Source organism: Pelodiscus sinensis, chromosome 2 (genome assembly GCF_052426305.1).
Source record: "Pelodiscus sinensis isolate ZL-2025 chromosome 2, ASM5242630v1, whole genome shotgun sequence".
Taxonomy (NCBI): Eukaryota; Metazoa; Chordata; order Testudines; family Trionychidae; genus Pelodiscus; species Pelodiscus sinensis.
In genome coordinates this window covers 239451351-239473310 of record NC_143053.1, presented here as the reverse complement: position 1 = coordinate 239473310, position 21960 = coordinate 239451351, and the positions used below count along the sequence as shown (strand labels likewise).

General features: G+C 42.0%; 1 protein-coding gene across 2 annotated transcripts in view; it reads left to right on the top strand.

Moving 5' to 3' along the window:
* The window catches only part of WDR37 (WD repeat domain 37), a 93569-nt gene that overhangs the window by 729 nt on the left and 70880 nt on the right, over positions 1–21960 (top strand). The window contains exons 2-3 of one of the 2 annotated variants that reach the window (XM_006111891.5): positions 9416–9447; positions 13691–13868. In XM_006111891.5, coding sequence (XP_006111953.1) covers positions 13731–13868 — 138 coding nt within the window. In that variant the 5' untranslated portion in view covers positions 9416–9447; positions 13691–13730. The remainder of the gene's footprint in view (positions 1–9415; positions 9448–13690; positions 13869–21960) is intronic. The other variant, XM_006111890.5, reaches the window with a different exon arrangement.

The window sequence follows — 21960 nt, the reverse complement described above, 5'->3', positions numbered from 1 at the left end:
TAGATTTCCAGCATACGAGAAACAAATTGTGTTGAATAACTTCAATTTATTAGGTTTCATCTGTTAAATGACTGTTACAGACTTGGCATACACATCACAAGTCAAATGCTGCCACTACTGTTAGTGTACTGTGTCCTGCAGTGTGACGAGGAGAAACTTTATGGAAATCATTACTGTCCCAGAAGCGATACAATCTTCTGTGTTCATAAATGCTTTTAAAGCTTCACATGCTATGTTTTTCCCTCTCTTTCTGGAGTGGTCTCTTTGGAAACGAATTTCCAGGAGATATCAGTATGTTTACACTGCTAAGGGAAAAAGGCAAGGTGTTATTTCATTTCCTTCCTTTAATTAGGAAATAGAAAAGCTTTACTCAGAGACAAGAATAAATGTTGTGTTTCAGGAATTAATACTTGCCTAGGTATTGTTATTTCCCTAATATTGTGTTTGTAGCAGAAGTAACAGTGGAACTTTTGCATGTCTTTGACAATTTGTAAATTCTATGAAATTCAAAAGTTATCACTTCATTTTATTACGTTCTTGTAAGTAATCCCATTTCATGGAAATTTTGTCTAATGAACTGGCATAGCTCCTTTGAATTCCAGTGAGTAAACCTTTTAGGGAAACATAAATGTGTTAAAATATTTTTGGCAGCAAAATCTCACTTCAGTTGTATGGAAACAAGTATGTTTAGAAAACATGCGTATCTTTTATCATAAAAACGTGGTTATCAGTAACCTACATGGTTTTAGCAGACTTCCAAATGGCACTCACTATTCTATTGTTTTATATAATTTTGTACAGCCTGTTTAGGTATATTCATCATGTTAGGAAATCTTTTAATGAGAGGCTTGTGTACAAACTGGAGCCAAAGTAACTAACTCAGTTTTAATTCACAATGGAAATCTGTATGAAGTCTAAGTTCAGATTATGTCCTATTCTGATTTTTTTTTACTAGTTTACATTAAACTGAAATAGGACACTTTTAATCTGAAATAAGTAGTTATATGTAGACATTCAGTAAATTGTGAATTAAAACTGATATAGTTACTCTGGTTCCAATTTGGGTATAGATTATCCCTTTGTGTCTTAACAAACATTATACATAACTTTATACAAACATTATACAAACACTAGTCGTTTATCATGTTAGGTAAAAAAAAATCATAGTACTGTCTAATATAATATGCTTTCCCATTGGAGATGTGGCCTAATGCTGCCTTTCATTTTAAATACAAAATTTGCTTAAATAGTGTGTACTGAAATTTTTCTTGAATATGGAATGAAGTGGTTGGTTTGGAACAGAATACTTTTTTTCTCATGGCAATACGTGCATATTTGCCAAAGTGAAAAAATGAGAGAATCCTAGGAGCATTGTAATAATATAGAAATACTTTTTTTTTTTTTAAATCAGTTGATCCCAAAGTCCTTTTTAAAGGAGGTAAGTGTCAGATGAGAAAACCTGAAGCATACTGACTTGCCAAAGGCCTCCTACCAAGTTAGCGGCACAGCTGGCAAGAACTTTGGTCCTCTGAATCCCAGTCTAGTGCTCTAGCCACTAAGCCACCTTCTCAAGTGTTTGTCAATAGACACATACATGTTCTTCCAGTAATCAGTGGTCACTGTTGTGTGTTCCTGATTCATTGGCAGATGCTTCATTTTGTGGAGTTGAATCTACAGTCTTTTCAGAATGGTACTCAGTTTGGATGTTCTCTGGGTTATGTTTGTTTGAAGTTGGGAGGATCAGGCCATTGCATTGCTTGTGTGTGCCATTTGAATTAATGTTTGAATTTTGTGATGTTTAGTGTGTGAGAGCTTACAAATGCTTTCAGACAGTGTTGTATACATATTGGATTATTCTTGCTAGTGTTTCTTGCTGAGAAGTATTACTATTGGAGAGTCCTTGTTCTATGTTTTTGTCAACTTCTTAACGACTAAAACACAGTAATCTAATAGCCAAGTAATGTACACAAAAGCTTTATTACTGTTAGAGATTAGTCTGTTTTTAAATATGAAATCTTAAGAGTACTATAGCAATTTGGCTACTAAGGGTTTTCGGCAATCCAATACTGTTGATTCAGTACCTAACACAGTGAGGTCTTAGCTCATGATGCCTAAGTTCTACCTAATAAGAATAATAATTCTTCAAATACTCATAGTTTCTGTATTCACCTGGATTTCTCATTGCTTCTTGATAATCAAATAGCTGTACAGATTAAAAAAAAAACTTTTCCTGTTTGATTATGAAGACTACCCTATTCTGTTGGATTTTCATTGTGATGTGTTAATTTGAGACTTGTTTAAAGGAAGATAGCATTGAGGCCACTTGAACATACCTTATTGACTACCAGGCAACAATTAATCAGAACTCTTTGGTAAAGTTTCCAGGTCACTGTGAAAATATCATTAATATGAACTGGTGTCCTGTTGGCTAGCCAGTATTGTACCTGGAGAGACAAGCTTTATTTTTGTAAATTAAATTAGTTGAAACAATAAAAATGTGCTATGCATTTTTTACTGTGCAGATTTTGAGGAGATATGTCCAGCTTCAATATATCAATTTTTTACATTTTTTTAGGACTAGCTGTTTTCAGAGGCTACATAATAGATTGTGTGATCATATTTTTTAAAAAGCCTCTAACACTTTTGTATTACTATCCCAGATGAAAAATAATCCATTGAGAGAGAATAAATTCATACATTTAACAGGATGGTGTCACTTTGCTTTACAGTGGGTGGCACTGAGTAGGTATTATATGACCATATTAAACTGAATCTCAAGAGACCGGGATTCAATTTTAGGGCAGTCATAAACCTACTGTGTGTGACCTTGGGCAAATAATTTAATTTATCATTTGTATCAGTTATCCAGCTGTGAAATAGGAATAATAATTCTGTACCTCCCATATAATTATGAAGCACTTGAGCCCATCATCATAGTATTCTACATAATTATTGGATGATTAATATGTACTTCAGATTTTAGAGAGGTTAATGAAGGATGGATCCCTGAGCTGGGTCTGGAGCAGTATTTACTGCCTCATCAGCACATGGGAATGAGAGCTAGGCTTTTCACCAGTAGATTGTACTTGAACTTCACTCTTCGGTTCTTGTCCTGTCTCTCTTTGTCTAGTTGGCTGAGTGATCTGACTAGCTTTCTAGCAGAATGGATTGATTTAAATCAAGGTGATTTAAACTTAGTTAAAGCAATAATTTTTTGGTGACTTTAAATCAAGGTAATTTGAATCACCAAAAAAATCATTGCTTTAACCAAGTTTCTAAAAAAGCTTAAAACAGACTGGGTTTAGAATTCACTTAATTTGGAGTAAGCTCCATTGAACTCACTGGCACTTCTGTTTTTTGAGAAAACAAGTGTAGAATGGGGTTTTCTTGGAAAAGCTGAATTATGCTGAAGTAAAATAGCTAATCAACTTATGGCATCACCATTGTGGTTTGTTGCTGTGATGTTCTAAAAAAAGGGGCATGTATTATGTTGGTGGTTCCCAATTATTATTTTTATAGTAGGGACCGGCAAACCCTTTCACACGCTTTTGGCAGACCAGTAACATTTTATTTGCATATTTGCCAAAAGCCCCAGTTCCCAGAGCCCCCCAGTGCCAACCCTAATCCCTAGAGCCCCCCTACCCCTCCACTATACCACAGCGCCAGCCACTGACTCCAGAGTCCCCTGCACCCAACCGCCCCAGTGGCAGTCCCCCACCAGACCCCCTCAGTGCCAGCCTCCTGTTTCCAGAGCCTCACTACACCCAACCCCCCCAGAATCCTCCCCAGTGCCGGCCCCAAGTCCCCAATATTAGCCGTGTCCCCAGATCCCCCTGTGTCAGCCACCTGCCTCTTAGAGTCCTCCAGCACTAGCCCTGCCCCCATAGCCCCCAGTGCCTGCCCTGCCTCCCTCACCTAGCCCTATACTGCTTCCCAACTGTCAGCTGAGTATAAGGCTGCCATGCTGGGCTTTGCGCAGCTCTCCTGCTGCGCAGTGAAGCACTCTTCCGCATCTGGGAAGAGGCCCCGCTCCTGCCAAGCATTGGTTGGCTGAGAGATGGGGCAGGACATGCCTCTTCCAACAACTGCAGTGGGAAGGAAAGCGCTGGGCAGTTTTTCCCAGCCCTGGACTCCAGAGTTGCCAGGGCCTTGCAGTTGGGAATAGGGATGTTAAGGACTAATCAATTTCCCCGCCCCCCCCCCCCCCCCCAACCCTCCGCTGCCTCTATCAGATAGAGGCAGCAAAGGGGAGAAAAGGGAGTATTTCAAAGCAGCAGCTCCGCACAGCTGAGCCCGGGATAGGCTGTGCGGCTCTGCCCCTCTGAAACGCTGAGGCAGCGTTTAAAGCAACAGCACCACACAGCTGATCCCCGGCTGACTGCGGGTTCCATGCAGCATTGTCCCAGAACCCTGGGTCAGCTGGGGAAATGCATAGAGTCCTGAAGAAGGATGCATTGTAAAGTACATTATTTAAGTTACTAACCAGTTGATTCACTCAGCCATATCCACATCTTCATCATTTTCTCCCAATAAGCAGTTTTCCTTATGTTTCTTTCTTGCAACTAGGCCCTATATCATCTTTTTGCACTGCTTACACTTGACTTATTTTCCTTTTTTTACCCAGAGAACGAATTTCTTCAAAATTTCCCAGATAAGGTGTTATGGCTCCTTCCCCACTCTGGCATGATAAATGCAGAATTGGGGCCAGCAAAAGTACCCCAAAACCCTATCTACCAGGCTTTGGTATCAAACTTCCCCTTCCCCCCCAAAAATCAAACCAGGACACACAAATTAGCCAATATCAGGTTAATAAAAAGAAAAGAGAAAGAACTTTTATTATCACCACAGTATTTTTGTTGCAAGCATAATGACTAGATGGAACATTAACAAAATAATATACTCGTGGAGGAGAAACTTACCATGGGCCAGGATCTTAGTTACAAAGGAGAGCAAAACCCATTTTTAAATGCACAGACCAGATCCCATTTCCCAATCCATAAAACAATAAAACCAAATGACTTATCTAAACTTTATCCTACTTACAGACTGTGAAGAGTATTTTCTCAGAGGGAGACATCCTGTCCCCTTCAATAGTTGAAACGAAAACTAACCGGAGACAAAGGAGGGAAACCCCAAAATTCCTTTGTTCTAGTTTGAAATTCCTACCTACATTCCTATTGGCTAACTCTACCTGAGCTAGGTATAGTTAATCTCTTAGTCCCCAGGCTGCTGGCTAACCCTCATGATTGTGACATAAGGTCTCTCTGAAAATAGTGTTCACAGAAGACCTTGAAACAGAAGCTTTATGTCCACTCTAAAAAGCTTTATGTACACAGAGAACATAGCTGCATTAACTGGGAATTAAATTACAGACTTTTGTTAATTTCAAACTCAATACATAATGAAAGGCTTGTAAAAAATCCTGCTTATTTAAAGCAATGGGTTGTGGGAAAGGTACTGGCTTAAGTGTTTGACATCACTATGCTTCATGGGACTTCACTTTAGCAATTATCCTCCTGCTCAAAAGTAGTAAACTTTCATATCTACTTCATTATGTACTGCACACTTAAACATTAAGGGTATGTCTATATAGCAAAGTTATTTAGAAATAACAGCCGTTATTTCAAAAAAACGTTAACAGCGTTTACACAGTGAAACCGCTATTTCCAAATTAAATCAAAATAGCGGAGGGCTTATTTCGAAATTGGTAAACCTCATTTCACAAGGAATAGTGCCAATTTCGAAACTTCTATTTTGAAATGAGCACTGTGTAGATGCTTATTTCAAAATAGGGGGCCTCCAGCCCTTCCCAGGGTTCCCTGGTGGCCACTCTGGGCACAACCAGGGAAACACCTCTCCCTCCAGTGTCCATGATCTCCACACTAAATGGAGGAACCCAACCGTCTACAGGCAGATGGCTGTCAGCCTGGCCACTGAAGGCCACATGCAAACCCAGGAGCAGGTTCGTATGAAAATAAAGGAGCTGCGGCAGGCCTATGCAAGGGCCATAGGGGGCAGCTCCCAACCAGGGGCAGACCCAGACCCCTGCCCCTATTTTGATGCCCTGGACTGCATCCTGGGGGGTGTGACGGTCTGTGCCCCCAGGGTGGTCATCGACCCTGGGGCAGAGCTTGCTGCCTCCTGCCGCTCCAGCCCCTGCTGCTTCCCCAGCTACTGCGCCTCCTCCCACTCCTTCCCCCCCTCCCATTTCTTCCTCCACACCCTCCCCACGCCCCACGGATGCCGAGGCCCCTGCACCGCGACCCCCAAACCTGACCTTCTCCTCCTTCCTCCCCTTGCCTTCCCCTGCCAGCTCCCTCCTCCCAGGTTTCCTCCTCCCGTCTCTCACCTTCTTTCCCCAGTCTCACTTCAGTTTCATTCCCTCCTCTACCTCGGTTTTGTTCAATAAGGAGGCTTTGTTGTAATGAACATGTGTCTTTTATTGTACAGCAGGAAGAGGGGTTAGGGAGGGGTAAGTGGAGGGACGTGAGGGAGGAATGAGGCACAAGTCCCCAGTGGGGCACACCAGGAAGACTGTTACTACCTGCAGAATGTGCTGCCAGGCTCACAGCAACACGTCCAGGAGAAGCACCAGAGTGCCCAGTGGTGGCTCCGGCTCCGGCTCCGGCTCCATGCTGCAGAGTGCTGTTGTGTCCTGAGTGAGGGCAACCAGAGCGCGCACAGAAATAAATGCTTTGCTGTCCCTCAGTGAGGTAGGCAAGCAAGGAGGGGAACCTGAGAACCAGCTGTCCAGGGGTCCCTTTAAGCACAGGCCTCAGCCTCAGGCAGCAGCCACACAAGGTAACTCCTGACCTTATGCCCTGCCTGAACCAGTTCTGGCCGGTCTTAAATGCGATTCAGCATCCTATCAGTGTGGATGCGCTATTTCGAAATAGCAAAATGCTATTTTGAATTGCATTTTGTGTCTAGACGCGTTATTTCGAAATAAGTTATTTCGAAATAACGCTGCAGTGAAGACATACCCTCAGTTTCAGAATAATTAACTGTTTTTTTGGGAGATGCTCAAAAGTGCTTACAGGACGTCAGAGTAAAAGGTAATGGGATTATTAAATTCCTTATTTGCTTTTGAAAATCTCCCTCTACAGTATTCAATATCAATATAGCCAGAATTTAACAAAATTGATCAGGTTGTGAGGAAAACGAACTTGGTTCTTAAGTAAAAGAGATCTTGCCTGCAAGGTCTTGTCCTTCTCCTTGACTTCCTCCCTGTTTTTCCCAATCCTTATGTTTTTCTTTTAATTAACAAAAAAGGAGATGCAGTGCATTAGTCATTCCCTCTGCAATCTAACACTTCCTAAAACGGATCTCTTCTCTGGCTTCCAGCAACAAGCCTGCCCCTGGCATTTTTTGCTTGCATTATAAAACTTGGCTTAATGCCTGAACAGTGAATAACAGAGAAGAGACATGTAAGCAGAGTATTGTTGCAGTATGTTGTTTTCTAAGAGGATTGGAAGTTTAATACTAGCTTGCACCTTCATTTGAATTAATGACTAGGGATGTTAGCGTGTTATTTAATAGCTTGTGTGACCTCATCAAATTTTAAGGGTTACACAACTATTTTATAGTCCCTGGTGGGCGGGGCCAGCAGCTACTGCTGTCCCGGCTCCACTCCCAGCTAGCCCTATGCCACCCTGTGCTGCTGCCTCTGTGGGGCCACAGCAATCTCTGTCCATGGGGGGCTGGTATCTCACAGAACAGCCTGGGCCCTCAGCGGATAGAGGCTGCTCTGTGACAGCAGTCCGTGTCCGTGGGCGGCCTGAGCTCCCTGTGGACAGAGGCTGCGTGGCATCCTACAGAGCAGGCTTTGTGCACAGCGAGCCTCATTAGAAGCAGCAGCACAGGGGGTACCTGGAGCCAGTGTTCAAAGGCTCCTGCTTGCCCCCAATCACTGCCTCTGGTAGGCAGTGAGTGGGGGGGGCTGTCCTCTTCATACAGTTGGGGGGCAGGTGCCTTCATGGGATCTGATGTATCATGGTGCAGGAGAGAATAGGGTTGCAGGGTCTGGCAGGGAAGTGGGCTGCAGGAGTGGGCTGGGGATCTGTGTGGGTATGCAGGGGTATTGGCAGAAGGAGGTGCATGAGGGGTATTGGAATGCAGGGTCTGTGCATGAGAGGGAAAGGGGTACTTACCTGGCTCCGTGCATTGCACTGCTCCCAGGCACTGCCCCTTGCTGCTCCCATTGTCTGTAATTCTGGCCAATGAGAGCAAAAGGGAAAGTCTCCAACTGAATGGTTTCCTTAGCTGCTGCTGCTGTTCCCTCCGCCACTGGGAGTAGAAGCAGCTGCGCACGAAGCTGCTTCCTTCCCCTGCAAGCTGGATCCAGCCTATGAGGCTTAGTCCCTTCCCCCCCACAGTGGGAAGCTGGAACTGGTGCTCCAACCTTGCGTGGGGGCTATGTGGCTGGAGCGCTAGTGCAGGCTCCCCATTAAAGGGGAGCCTCAAGCCCTTGGCCCACCAGCAAGACAGTTGTGGTCTGTGGTTGGAAACCACTGCTCTGGAGTATGTTGTTTGTCCCTCGTGCTGATTGTTAACCAGTGCGTTTCTTACACACATCTTTACTACATCAAGGCTTTGACACATCACTGTAGGAGAGAATACTATCCATTCATTCATTCTAACATTTGAACTGTCCCAAGCTTCATGGCAGAATGACTATCTAAAGTTACTTATGCTGATTTTATAATACTTGTGTATTAATATTCTAAAATGCAGCTAAGATGCTGTTTAGCATATTGCATTATTAGATCCTGCTGCTGTTTTCAACAGATAGTTTATTCTTGACAAGCTGCCTCCCTCTTGTACCAAGAATTAGCTTTGAGAAGTTCAGTTGTGTTTGGAGCCAGAGTTCAGGAGGCAAGTGAACCATTGGCCTTCACTGGCCTTCAAGCCAGGTAGTCCTAGCAGCAGAGGAGAGATGGGTATGTCTCTTTTCATAAATCAGTGATATCACTTTTTGTCTACAGCAGTGTTTCTTAAACTGTGCTGCGAGGCAGTTGGAGGTGTGCTGTGGAGAACAGAGCTCAAAATGGCTGTCCTTAAAGGAGCAGGCAACCTTTTTTTTTCCTGCTCAATAACTTTCCCCTGACCCTTGTCTTTTCCCCATTTTAAAAAAAATTGCTTGGTATTCCTTGGTCTTAAAAAGTTTAAGAAACACTGGTCTACAGGAAAGAAAAGCCAATCAATATACTTGCCTAATCAGAGTAACTATATAACATGACATTTTTAAGTTTTGCTCCTTGTTTGGGTCAAATATGATGCTTAGTATTGATGTGTGGTTATTTTTTTTCTGCCTGGCATGTTTTAGTTCCTAAAAAGAGTTTAAGCTAAAGATGTGAAAGACTTTGGTTTATGTGCTGACTGTTTTACTAATCAATATTTAATGTGGTTTTCATAGGGTATATAACATGACACTGATACTCTGGACAGGTAACTTTAATTGTTTGAAAATATTACCTAATAAGGGGCATCCTGATAACTGCCAGTAATGAGCACCTTTGTTTTATGCTGTAGGATCATATTGCCAAGGATCTATTTTGTGAAGCCTATACCTTAGAAATGTAGCTTATATTGTAATTAAACATGTATTTTTTTTTTTGGTTTTAAAAATCATTTTTAAAACTTTTAAAAATGCCATTTCCAGAGATACTGTCAACTTCATGTTTGAATTAGGTAATTGTTTAAACACATTTTCAATTTTAAATAGTATGTGTTGGTTTTAAAAAAACCTTAATGATCTTTTTTTTTAAACTTTGCTCCTCTACTAAAGGTTTTTATTATGGGCATGAAAGCAACAACTCTAAATGTACTTAAGCCAGTCCATTTTATTTTCTCTCTCTCTCCATGCACATGCTTGCCTGCTGCCCTTTCATTTTCAGCTTTGTTGCTGCTTTACTAGTAAACAGCTTAATGTAAAGGGTGTGGAAGAGTATGCATGTGAACTGTCTAAAGAGTAGTGTATGAATCTTGTGGTTGTGCTGGTGCATGAGAGAGTGCAAGTGATCATGAGTGAAAGTACAGGCAGTCCCCGGGTTACGTACAAGATAGGGACTGTAGGTTTGTTCTTAAGTTGAATCTGTATGTAAGTCGGAACTGGCATCCAGATTCAGCCGCTGCTGAAATTGATCAGTTTCAACAGCGGCTGAATCTGGACACCAGTTCCGACATACATACAGATTCAACTTAAGAACCCCAGGCGTCCCCAAGTCAGCTGCTGCTGAAACTGATCAGCAGCTGATTCCAGGAAGCCCGGGGCAGAGCAACTCTGCCTCGGGCTTCCTGTAGTCAGCCGCTGGTCAGTTTCAGCAGCGGCTGAATCAGGACTCCTGGGGCAGAGCAGCTGGGGTGCTGCCGGATTGGTCCAGTAGTGCCAAGGAACGGTGCTGCGGGACCAACCGGCAGCGCCCCACTTGCTCTATCACAGGCCCTGGGCTTTGCTCCACGTCTCCCTGGTCTGCTGGGGGGGCACTAGCTGCGTCCCCCCCCCCCCCCAGCAGACCAGGGAGACGCGGAGCAAAGCGGCGGAGGACCCGGGCTGGACTGTGGCGCTTCCAGATCAGCGGCCAGATCTGCAGACCAGGGAGACGCTGAGCAAAGCGGCGGAGGACCCGGGGCCAGACCCGCGGCGCTTCCAGCTGATCTGGAAGCGCTGCGGGTCCGGCCCGGGTCCTCCGCCGCTTTGCTCCCTGTCTCCCTGGTCTGCTGGCTCCCCCAGCAGACCAGGGAGACGGGGAGCAGCTTTTCTCGCCCCGGAGGAGGCGGGCGGCGGGACCAGGCGTCCCACCACTCCAGTCCTCCGGGGCGAGAAAATCCCCGTTCGTAACTGCGGATCCGACGTAAGTCGGGGACTGCCTGTATAGAATGCATCGAGGATAAGTTAAACTAAAATAATAGAGAAATTATATTTTCTTCTAATCTTTCAGTTGTAACATTTGTTGCAATAGTAGGTATACATTTTTAGTGAGAAATACTTTTTTTTTTTCACCTAGTTGACTGGATCAAGTTATTACTCTTTTTTAAAAATGTGAAATATATTGCTGTGCAGCTGCCAGAATGAAGGATGTAAGTATCGAGTAATTGACTAATTGTGTACTCAATACAATTTGTATCCGGTACCCAATCAGTTGATAAGGGGCCTCTGTGGCTCTGCAGATTCAGTGTAGCAGAAGCTGGGCATGCAGGCAGCATGGCTCTTACTACATTTAAACTACAGAGCCGCAACAGGACTAGGTCTGGGACCTGGCATGAACCAACTGCTTTAGTCCCAGCTTGTGCTGGGTCCTGGGCAGCTCTTACTACATTTACAAGGCAGAACCGCAATGTCGCTGTGCCTCTGCCTCACCTGCACTGCAGAGACGATGCTGGGGGGAACCGGCTTTTAAGCTGCTCCCTCAGCACTGGCTCCTGCTTCTCTCCCCCCCCCCCCCCTTGCTGCTTCTGATACAGACACAGCAGGGAGCAGGGGAAATGCGAGTAGTGAACTCGACTGCCTGATAAGTCTAGGCTTTTCTGGTAGTTGACTACTCTCTCTTACATCCGTAGCCAGAACTAGTCAGCGAAAGAAGTCTGTGAAAGAGAGGAAAGAAGGAGTTTGTAATGATCTACCCAAGTGTAATACCTTGGCAACACAGTGGCAGATGAAAATTAATACACCAAGGCAGTGCACATTGAAGGGAATAATGTAACCTCAGTGCATCTATCTCGATAACCTTGTTAATCAAGAACAAAGGCTCAAAGTGAAATATTTAAAACTGATGAAACAAATTGTTGGGTGCATTTAGAGTTGTTAGCTATAACCAATCCTATTTTTAGATATACTTAAGATTCCTTTAATGTGCTAAAATAAAAAGGAAACTTTAGTGAAATGAGAAATTTCCTACACTGCAGTATAGATCTCTTCCTCTGCCATGCGTCCCAGTGACTTTGGTTCTGACCATATAATAAACCACAGACAAAAAGCGGGTGGTGGGGAGGCGGGAGGGAGAAATGCAAAGTAACCAGTGAGGGTTAGCATTAGCATTTTAGTGAAGCTAATATATTGTTGTAGCTTGGGCTTTATTTTAGATTAATTTTGCGTTTGGTCATCGAACTTACAGATACATCAAGGGACCCCAAAGTCTTTGTAGTTTAAGTAATATATGTGTGTGTGTGTGTGTGTGTGTGTGAGAGTGAGAGCATTCAAGCCTCATGTAAGGATTGGAGTCTATCAGATTTTTTTTTCCACTACAGCCCGTTTTTTGCACTTTTTTATATATATACAAGTTAATGCAAATTCAAAAGGACATAGTCTACTTAGCCCATAATACTTTTCAGTAAGTTAGTTTTGTCATTGGCTGAATATCTGATACCACAGTATTTAAAAATTATGAAAACCAAACATGTAATCTTGTAAAGAGTGTGATGGTGCTCATTCCTAGCTTGCTCAAGCTTTAGTATTTTGGCAGATCTTAAACTGGAGATGGCCATGGATTTGATTTCCTTTTTTTTCTGATGAACTTCTTTAGGAGGCTTGGTTAATAACTCAGCCTTAAAAATTGTGCCAACTCTGGTCGTCTTTTGCTCTGCAGACTACTGCAGCTATTCTCTGGGTTGTGATTAATTTTTAAGAAATAATTAAGGCTGGAGAATGATGTAACTGAAAAAAATTCAATGTTACATTGTCAACAGACTTTTACAATCAGTGAGAACTTAAGATATTTGAAATGTTTATTGTAAAACAGACTGAAAAAAATCCATGTTTTGAAACTGGCACTTATATCAGTTTTAAAACAAGTGTTCTAATTCCTACATTTTTTTCAAAATTGAAGTAAAATTTTTATGACAAAGTATGTATTCACGTATAGTGTATGCAGTAAATAATTTGATTTTCTTAAATTGAGAAACACAGTGGGTCATGAATAATAAATTTAATTGAAGAGATACTGTCAGGTATATATCTTGAATTTTGTTTAAAAAGCCATGAAAAACCTAATATCTATATATCTATATGTATATATAAAGAGAGAAATATTTTGACTAAAAATTAAATGAAATGAACTATAAACAAATATGAAACTGACAAAGCTAATTTCACTGTACCGGTGAGTTAATGTTGAAAAACTAAATTTTCAGGTTTTTCAGCCAAATTTTAAATTAATAGCATTATAAGTAAAATTAAGAACACCTATGGAATTGTGCATACTAAGAGTGCAGTTATATATATGTAGCCTGACAGTGTCCATCATTTATCAAATCCCTGTACTTTCATTTTCCAGCTGAGTTTTAACTTTGCATGTGTTTCCGTGAAATACAATATTAATATTGGTTGTTTCCTGGAAGCATTTTGGAGCTATCTCTTAGATTTTAATTTGGAAAGTGATTAGTAATCACAAGATATAAAAATAAATTTCACTTTTGTGGAGGATTAGTGGGTTACTAACTAATGAAAAAGTGAGGTGCAATGTGATTCCATTTTCTACTTCTAATTATTCAGATGCATATATTTAATCTCATATAAATTAATTAATTAAATTACAGCTGTGTCTTTAATAGAAATCCTTCCCTCTTGGAAGGGCTTAATGAAATCTAAAACAAAACCAGAATTCAATAGACCTAAATGTTTCCATTACAATAGGTACTTTTTACCATGACCTGTTACATAGAGCAATTTGTAATACTTAATACTTGTCCTTAGTTTATCATAGGCACCTCAGTGAAGTAATTTCCTTGAAGTAATGCCCACAGAAAGTGGAAGTTGTGCAACTGCTCGGCAAGCAAAGCAGAAGCGCAAATCACACAGTCTTTCTATACGAAGAACCAACAGTTCTGAGCAAGAAAGGACGGGATTGCAAAGAGACATGTTGGAAGGGCAGGTAAACCAACAGATTGATATTTAAGAGTTAATTTCCTAAAACGCTTTATAAATAAAGAAACTGTCTTATTTCTTTGTGTACAGAAAAACAAGTACAGACTTAGGTCAAGAAGAATATCTAATGAATCTAGAACTTTAAGTGGAGAGATTAATGGGAAAACTTTACAAATTATGGTGCAATGCCCCTAAGAACATTTCCAATAAATGTGGTTAAGCTAACTAGTTTTAATAGTCAAGCCATGTTTAAAAACAGTCTGTACAAATCATAGTCAAGTATAAATGAGATCACTGCATTTCCTTTCAGCCAGGGAATGACAAATCCAGAATCCTTGTGTAACATTCATTTACCTGCTGAGAACTCTGGTGACAGATACAAATGTAATGCCATTTTAACTTGAAGTTATTTAGAATTTGTAAAGAAACAGAGTGGGAAGAAGATAATTCAGTTCCTAACAGCAATTACCTTCATATACTGGGTAATATGGACTTAGCAAAAAATATCAGTTCTCTAGCTAGATTGTCCAGGAGAGATGACTTTGAAATATTAAGAATAAAATATTGGAAAAAGAAGACATGAACTTCTTTGTATTCACATCTTCAAATGAAAAACATGTCTAATTGTGCTAGGCTCTCTGAAAAGGTGTTCCCATCTAAGGAGACAAGAATGTCATGCTTCATTTTTTCTAAACAGAAGCTAAATTCCTTGTAATGAAGCATATAATGTTGCTTGTTTGGACTTGGTAACAAGCTTTTTTAAAAGTTTGGGCTAATGTGTAACATACACCTAAAGAAACCTATACTGTTTAACATTAATCCTCACAGTCACAGTTAGTCTTCGTTTATTTTTGAGCTCATTATATAAATAATCTATTTTTGTATCTCCTGTTTTGTTAATTACTGAGTAAGTAATGTTTTTTGTGAGCATATTTTCTTATCTTTCTTTTTTTCCTGACTTAAACAAGCATTAATAAGGGACAGTGGGATACTATCCTGGCCTAGTAGAAAGGACACACGCTGGGTTATTTTGGATTACTCCTGGCATTGGTCTAAAGCCAACCAGGACACACAAGGGCACAACCTTGAGAGGTTAAGAGCTACTGACACTTGTAATTCTATATGGTAAATATTAAAACAAATTCAAGATGGGGAGTTTTGTTTAATATCAAATAATATAAACAGGAGGCTAGTAAGCTAAGGGTATGTCTACACAACAATGTAAGCCTAAGGTTAGTGGGACTTGAGTTAATTGACCTCTGTGAAGGAACTCTGGGTTTTAGTGTCTGTATTGCATGTTAACTCTAGGTTAAGAATTTTCTGACCTGTACTCAAACCGATGACTCTGGTTTCCACTCTGCAGTGCACAGACCCCAGTCAAAGTAACCCTCCCCAGAATAGCTAGTAACCCCTGCCTTGCCACACTTTCCTGCACTCTAACCCTATGAAAGCTTTGCACTGTGGTAAAATATTATTGTCCACTGTTGCCTAACTGTGATGGTGCTATTGATGGGCCTCAGGTACACATGTACATAATTAGCTCCTTTACTGGCTGTTCAAGGGTTGTTAAAACAGTTATTCATTTAACAGTTTTAACTCGGGGCTCACTACCCTGCTGCTTCTGCTCCCACTGGCCCTTCCGTGGCCAGTGCTTTCCTGGCCAAGTGCGGCTGTCTGCTGCTGGAGATCACTGGTCAGGTCTGATTTACTGTTAAGCATATCAGTAAGCCTCCTGCTAAGTGCTTAACATACCTCGTGTCAGTAGAATGAATGTACTTTGAGAAGGCTTTTTACTGAACTACAGCTTGAACCTCTCTATTCCAGAACTCTGATCCAGAAACATCTGTCATCCATAAGGCACTTTACCTGCACAGGTTGGCTACAGCAGGGAGCTAGTCAGGCAGCCCTAGTCAGTTGGTGCCAGCAACTCCTCCTGCAGTTAAGAAGGGTGCGGAACCAGGAGGATAGAGAGGCGAGCCAATTGCAGGAGTGGGAGGAAGGGAAGCCCCCAAATACCTTCCCTGCCCAGAAAATGGAGGAAGGGGCAGCCACAGCTGTGCAAGCCTCGTTTGGAGCTGCTTTTTCCTTCTCACTTTTGTGTGGCCCCTGACTGATATTTCTGTGGGTTAGTGGCTCCCAACTTTAAAAAAGGTTCCTCATCCCTGGTTTAACCAATAAGCTGCTGCTTAATGCCTACTGTTAATGTTTACATTCTCCTGTTGGGACCCCGCTGGTGGCAGGAGGGGGAGGAGCCTGAGAGCCCAGGGTTGGGGAAACCCTTCAAGAACCCTTTCCTTCCTAACCTTATGGCCTCTAAAACAGTCAATCATGTAACTGATAGTATTTTGATAAGTTACATGATGTATCATTTTGTATATTTTTTACTTTCTCAGATCTTGCTAATATTTCTCATCTTTTGAGCACGGAGAAAAGTGGCTGACTCATTTTTAAGGGAAGCTGTGAAACTGATTAGATACAAATTACTGTCAGTTATCCAAATTTAAAGGAAGAACTGTAGTCAGACTATACCAAAAGCACAGGATTATGACTAAAGCATTTTTGTTTTTGTGGTTTTAGATTAGATTAAACTGATTTAAAGGCATACTAGACTTTTTTTCTCTCCTCTATGGGGTAGAGTTGAGATTTCTCAGGGGTTGTAACTGCACATCCATGCCTTGGCATATTTCAATTTTTCTGTTGTATTCAACCCCTATCTCTGATTTTCAATTAAAAAGCAGTATTATAAATTCAATAAACATTTGTGTGGTATGTGACCCTAAATCACTGATACACGTTTCCAGTCTGAAATTCATTTTAATATAGTTTAATCTAGGATCTCTTTTTTTGTTTTTAATAATTCCATACACAAACATTAAACAAGATCCTACAAAGTACCTCGTGAGACTACATACCAGTCATTCCAGCTATTGCAAATAATTTGTTAGGGTTAGATTCACTTGCTTGCTTTGAATCCTCTCCAACACTTGGGAGCAGCACAAAGCATCTAGAGCAGGGGTGAGTAATAATTTTTGATGTGGTGGGGCCACTCCAAGAGTTTGGAAAGAGTCAAGAGCTGCATTCTTCCATATCAGTGGAAGAGGTGTGGGGTCTGGGATTGAGGTTGGGTGCAGAAGGGAGCTTGCAGTAAGGGACTGGGATGCAGGAGATGGCGTGGGATCTGAAGGGGAGTTTGGGTGAAGGAGGCAGTTGTCACCTGGGTTGGGGAACTAGGATGCAGAAGTTTGGATTGTGACCTTGGGCAAGAAGGGGTTGTGACTAGGGTTGCCAGGTGTCCTGTTTTCGCACCGTCTGTCTGGTAGAAAAATTCAGAAAATTCCGGACATATGCAATGTCTGGTATTTTCTGAATTCCCGGCTGGGCGCCGGACAGAAGCCTGGCAGGGGTGAGGGAGTGCCTGGGAGGCGGGGCCGCGATTGGCGCTGGGAGCCCTGTGGTCGCACGCAAAAGCCAGGCGGGGTGAGGCGGAGCAGGAGCTGGGACTCCCAGCTACTCCCCGCGCCCGGCTTCTGCATGCGACCAGAGGCTCCCAGCGCCAATCACGGTCCCACTTTCCAGCTGGGAGCCTCTGGTTGCATGCAGAAGCACTCAGTCTGTGGCAAGTGGCTGCACCCCCCCGCCAGGTCTGCTTCCTGCCCCCCTTCCTCCGGGCCCCCCTCTCCTCCGGTCCAGCCCTGCGGCTCCCGATCCCCCTCCCCCAGCTCTGCTTCCCGGCCCCCCCCCGCCCTCTGGATTTACAGCAGTTTAGCAACACCAAAGCTGCACAAAGCAGTTGCAGTATACATCCTGCTTTCTCCTTCTGCTGCCCTTCTCCTTCATCACCAGTTAGCCCTGCTTCCCTGTCTTCCTCTCTAGATTCAATAGGCAGTTATTTTGGAGAAAAATGTTTAGAATTAGTGCCCATTTGCTGTTCAAGTGCTTGCTCATGTTGATTACATTCTAGGTGTTTGATCATCAGAGATTTTTGCCTCTGCAATATTGGTAGGGCTGGCCATGGCTGTGCTCAGATATCAGGCATTGCCAGCGTACACCAGCTTTATTCCTTTTTACTGCCCATGGTGGTTAGTTTGAGCAACCATCTTTGTAAGGGTAGTATTTGGCTTTGATTCCATTGAAAACTGAAAAGTAGGTGGCCATCTTGGGAGAGCTTTGAAAAGTTGAAAGATTTTTCTATGTTTGGAAGAGTGAGAACATTTGACATCCCATGCTAAATTTCTCTAAGGCCCCATTTTTAATTACCTTTGAGACCAATTCATTTATTTGTAAATTCTGCAATTAGTTCTGTGCCCACAGAGTAAGGGCTGTAACTTTATGCAAGGATCCCTTGTATTCTCCATATATAATGATGCTAAATCTCGCCTTTATGCAGAAAACTCAGTTCAGACCGAACAGTTGATCCACGTAGGGTTGCCAGATGGTCTCCCAATAAATACCGAACACATGGGCTAAAAATTTGTCAAGGGGGGGAAAAAAAAACACCCCACCCTCACCGAACACACATCCTTTCTTTAATACTTAACTTTATTATATACAATCAACAGTCTACATCATATATTTGCATTATATTGTGCAGCTTTTATCAATTTCTTATTTTTCAAAAACTCTTCTTTGACTTCCAAACAAGTAAAAGGTATATTAAAAAACCCACAAACTTCACTTCTTACTGAATTAGCACTCAATATATTCTGTTCATCAGTCACTTCTCTTCAGGCGCAATCAGCTGAGGGCTCCCAGTGGTGATTGCGCCCCCGCTTCCCAGCCACTTCCCCTGCCTAGCTTCCGCACGCAACCATAGACTCCCAGCCTGTGGAGTCCCAGCCACTTCCCCCACCCCCGCCAGGCTTCCGTCCGGCGCCTAGACGGAAGAACAGAAAATACTGGACATTGCACATGTCTGGTATTTTCTGAATTTTTTTACCGGACAGAGGGCGCAAAAACTGGACTGTCCGGTAGAATACCGGACACCTGGCAATCCTAGATCCACGGTTAGTTCATAGAGAAACCTGTAATACAAGTTTAATTGCTCATGTGCTTTAATTTAGTCTTTCATGTAAGTGGTTCTGTGAGCTAGAGCAATGGTGTGCAACCCGTGGATCGCAACCCCCTTGGGAGGTCGCAGTTATCTTCCTGGAGGGTTGCAGCGGCTGGCATTTTCTTTTCCCAGCTCGGCATACATGTGGCGGGGGTGGGGGAAGTGGCACGGCTGCGGACTGGCGCTTTACTTTTTTTTTTTTTTTTTCAGCAAACATTTTCCTAGCTCTGGGGGTGGTAAATGAAAAAAGGTTGAGCACCATAGTGCTAGAGCATGGACACTGAGTAATTACTAGAACATTCTTTTGGTTTTCTGTTGAAACTTGTCATTGGATATATATTGCTACTCAGCCAACAGAGAGTTAACGATTTCATTTACACATAATTGTTTTACTTAAGGCAGTGATTCCTAACAAAATTTTTGTGGTTGTGGGTTAGAAGAAGGAAATCACATTAACTTCCGTTTCTAATATTGTTATAATTGTTAATTATATAGCTTATCAAAGCAGTTTTGACATTTCAAGAATGTCTTTTTTTACCAAGAGATGGTAAAAAAAAAAAACTTGTTCTCCTAGTGACTTCACTTCCTGATTGCATTCACTTCCCCGCCAAGTGAAGTCAGCGACTGTTGCTCTGGAGGAGCCTTTTATCCTCTGCCTAAGCACTCAGATGAAAGATTTTCTCCTTAACAGCCTTTGAAGCAATAGACAGTAGAGCTTGTTGGTAGTGCCCTTTTTCTTGGTAGGTATCTCCTGACCTAAATTTAGAATGTCTCTATTTTATTGTTGGCTTTACAACATCAGTTGAGACTTCGCTCATTTGCTTTAGTTGCCTGGCCCTGATCTTCTTGTAGCTGACATGTTCTCCACAATGTGCTTTTTTGTAGTTGCTTAAACTAGAAAATGGAGGCAGAGGCTTGAAATTTAAAAATTTGGATTTTGCCTTTTCACTTTTTTTTAATAAAGTATTTTGTGATTAATCCCATTCTGAAGTTTGCAAATTAAAACATATGAATCTGGAAGTTAGTTAATGTTCTCAGTGTATCTTTTAAAGAAGCTAAATCCTTTTGATTCATTGCCTACTTTTTTCTGTTTTAGTCACCATCCGCTCATCAAGGTAACCAAAGGGCTTGATAACTGAGGGTATGTCTACACTACCACCCTAGTTCGAACAAGGGTGGTTAGTGTACGCATTCGAAGTTGCAAATGAAGCCCGAGATTTAAATATCCCGGGCTTCATTTGCATCTTGCCGGGCGCCGCCATTTTTAAATCCCCGTTAATGCAGACTCCGTGCCCGCGGCTACACGCGGCACGGAGTAGGTAGATCTAATTAAGCTTTCTAATTCGAACTACCGTGGAATGAGGAGTAACAGTAGTTCGAATTAGAAAGTCTAATTCTAACTACCAACTCCGTGCCGCATGTATCCGCGGGCACGGAGTCTGCACTAACGGGGATTTAAAAATGGCGGTGTCCGGCAAGATGCAAATGAAGCCCGGGATATTTAAATCCCGGTCTTCATTTGCAACTTCAAATGTCTACATTAGCCACCCTAGTTCGAACTAGGGTGGTAGTGTAGACATACCCCAAACTATTTGTGTTGTGAGCAGCACCGAGAAATCCCATTGCTTAAAGAGTGTGAGCAAATTTCTTCTTAAGAGATTATTCTCTAAATATATAAGGCAAAGTGTTGGGGAAAAGTAGTATGTATCCCATACTACAGATGGGCCAGTAAAACGAGACTAGCCCAAGGCCAATAAAGGAGTTTTGTGATAGAGCTTAGAATTGAACCTAGATCACTTAAGTCCCCATTAGGGATGTAAGCAACTAGTTGACTATCTGATAAGCTTATTGGATAGTCAAGTAGTGACTTGACTAGTCACTTCCTCTCCTTGCTGCTGCTATCAGAGAGAAGCACTAAGATGGGGTGGGGAGGAGGAGCCGGTGCTGCCCAGAGCTGCCTTAAAAGCGGTTCCCCCCAGCATTTCTCCGTAGGAGGCAGGGGAGGCAGAGGCACGATGGGGAAACGGCACAAACGGGGACTGAAGTACTCCCCTCTTGTGCCAGTTCCGATTGCTGTGCTTCTGCTTTTGAAATGTACTAGAACCCTTGCAGGGCTCTTGCTACATTTCAAAGGCTGAAGCGCTGCTTTTCCCCTCTGCTCTTCTGCCTTTAAAATGTAATAAGACCCTTATGGGCAGCTCTTACTATATTTAAAAGGCTGAGGCATGGCTCCCCCTTATCGGCTAATCAAGTAGTTGATGGAATTGATTAGCTGATTAATCAAAATGTAACATTCCCTAGTCCCTATCCTATGCTTTCACCACAAGAGAAGAGCCTTGTTGATCTGTAGGGAAGGAATCGGGTGAAAGGAGAGAGGAGATGGATGATGGATGGCCAAAATAGCAAACTGTTCAAAGTGGATGTTTTTTGAAGAAGTTTAGCAACCCATTCTGTTTCATATGTATTTAATTTGTCACTTTGTTTATTACAGATGGAGAGTGCCTCCTGTTTTACTAATAAACATATCGTAGGCCAGTAAAATCCACCTTTTTTAATTCATTTTTGTACTTTTAATGTATGTCTCCTTCATAAACTAGAAATATCTTAAGCTCTAATATAACACACACACTTTTAACTTTAAAAAATTACACAGGAAAAAAACAATATAAATTGCCCTCTAGCAGAAAATAAGAGATTCATTTAATTCAGCAGGTTTTATATTTGTCCTTTGTAGGCAAAACAATATGAAAATGCATCCATTATTACTTATTTGTAAAAAACAACTCAAGTGTTTTTTTGGTTGTGTTTTACATTACAGATATGTGTTCTTAGTTTTCTTTTCTACTGGAGAATGGGAGAACTGCTGAGATTGATTTAAGAGATTTGAAATTGGTCCTATAGTTTCCTTTTTCCCATGGGGAAGTTTAGTCAGATTGTTTATATCTTTGAGTTGTTTGTTGAAATCTGTTTAACTAAAGACTCAAGATAACTAGGTTAAAAAGCTTTTTCTGAAAATTAAAACATCTCCCTTAGGTCTCAGAAGCTGCAC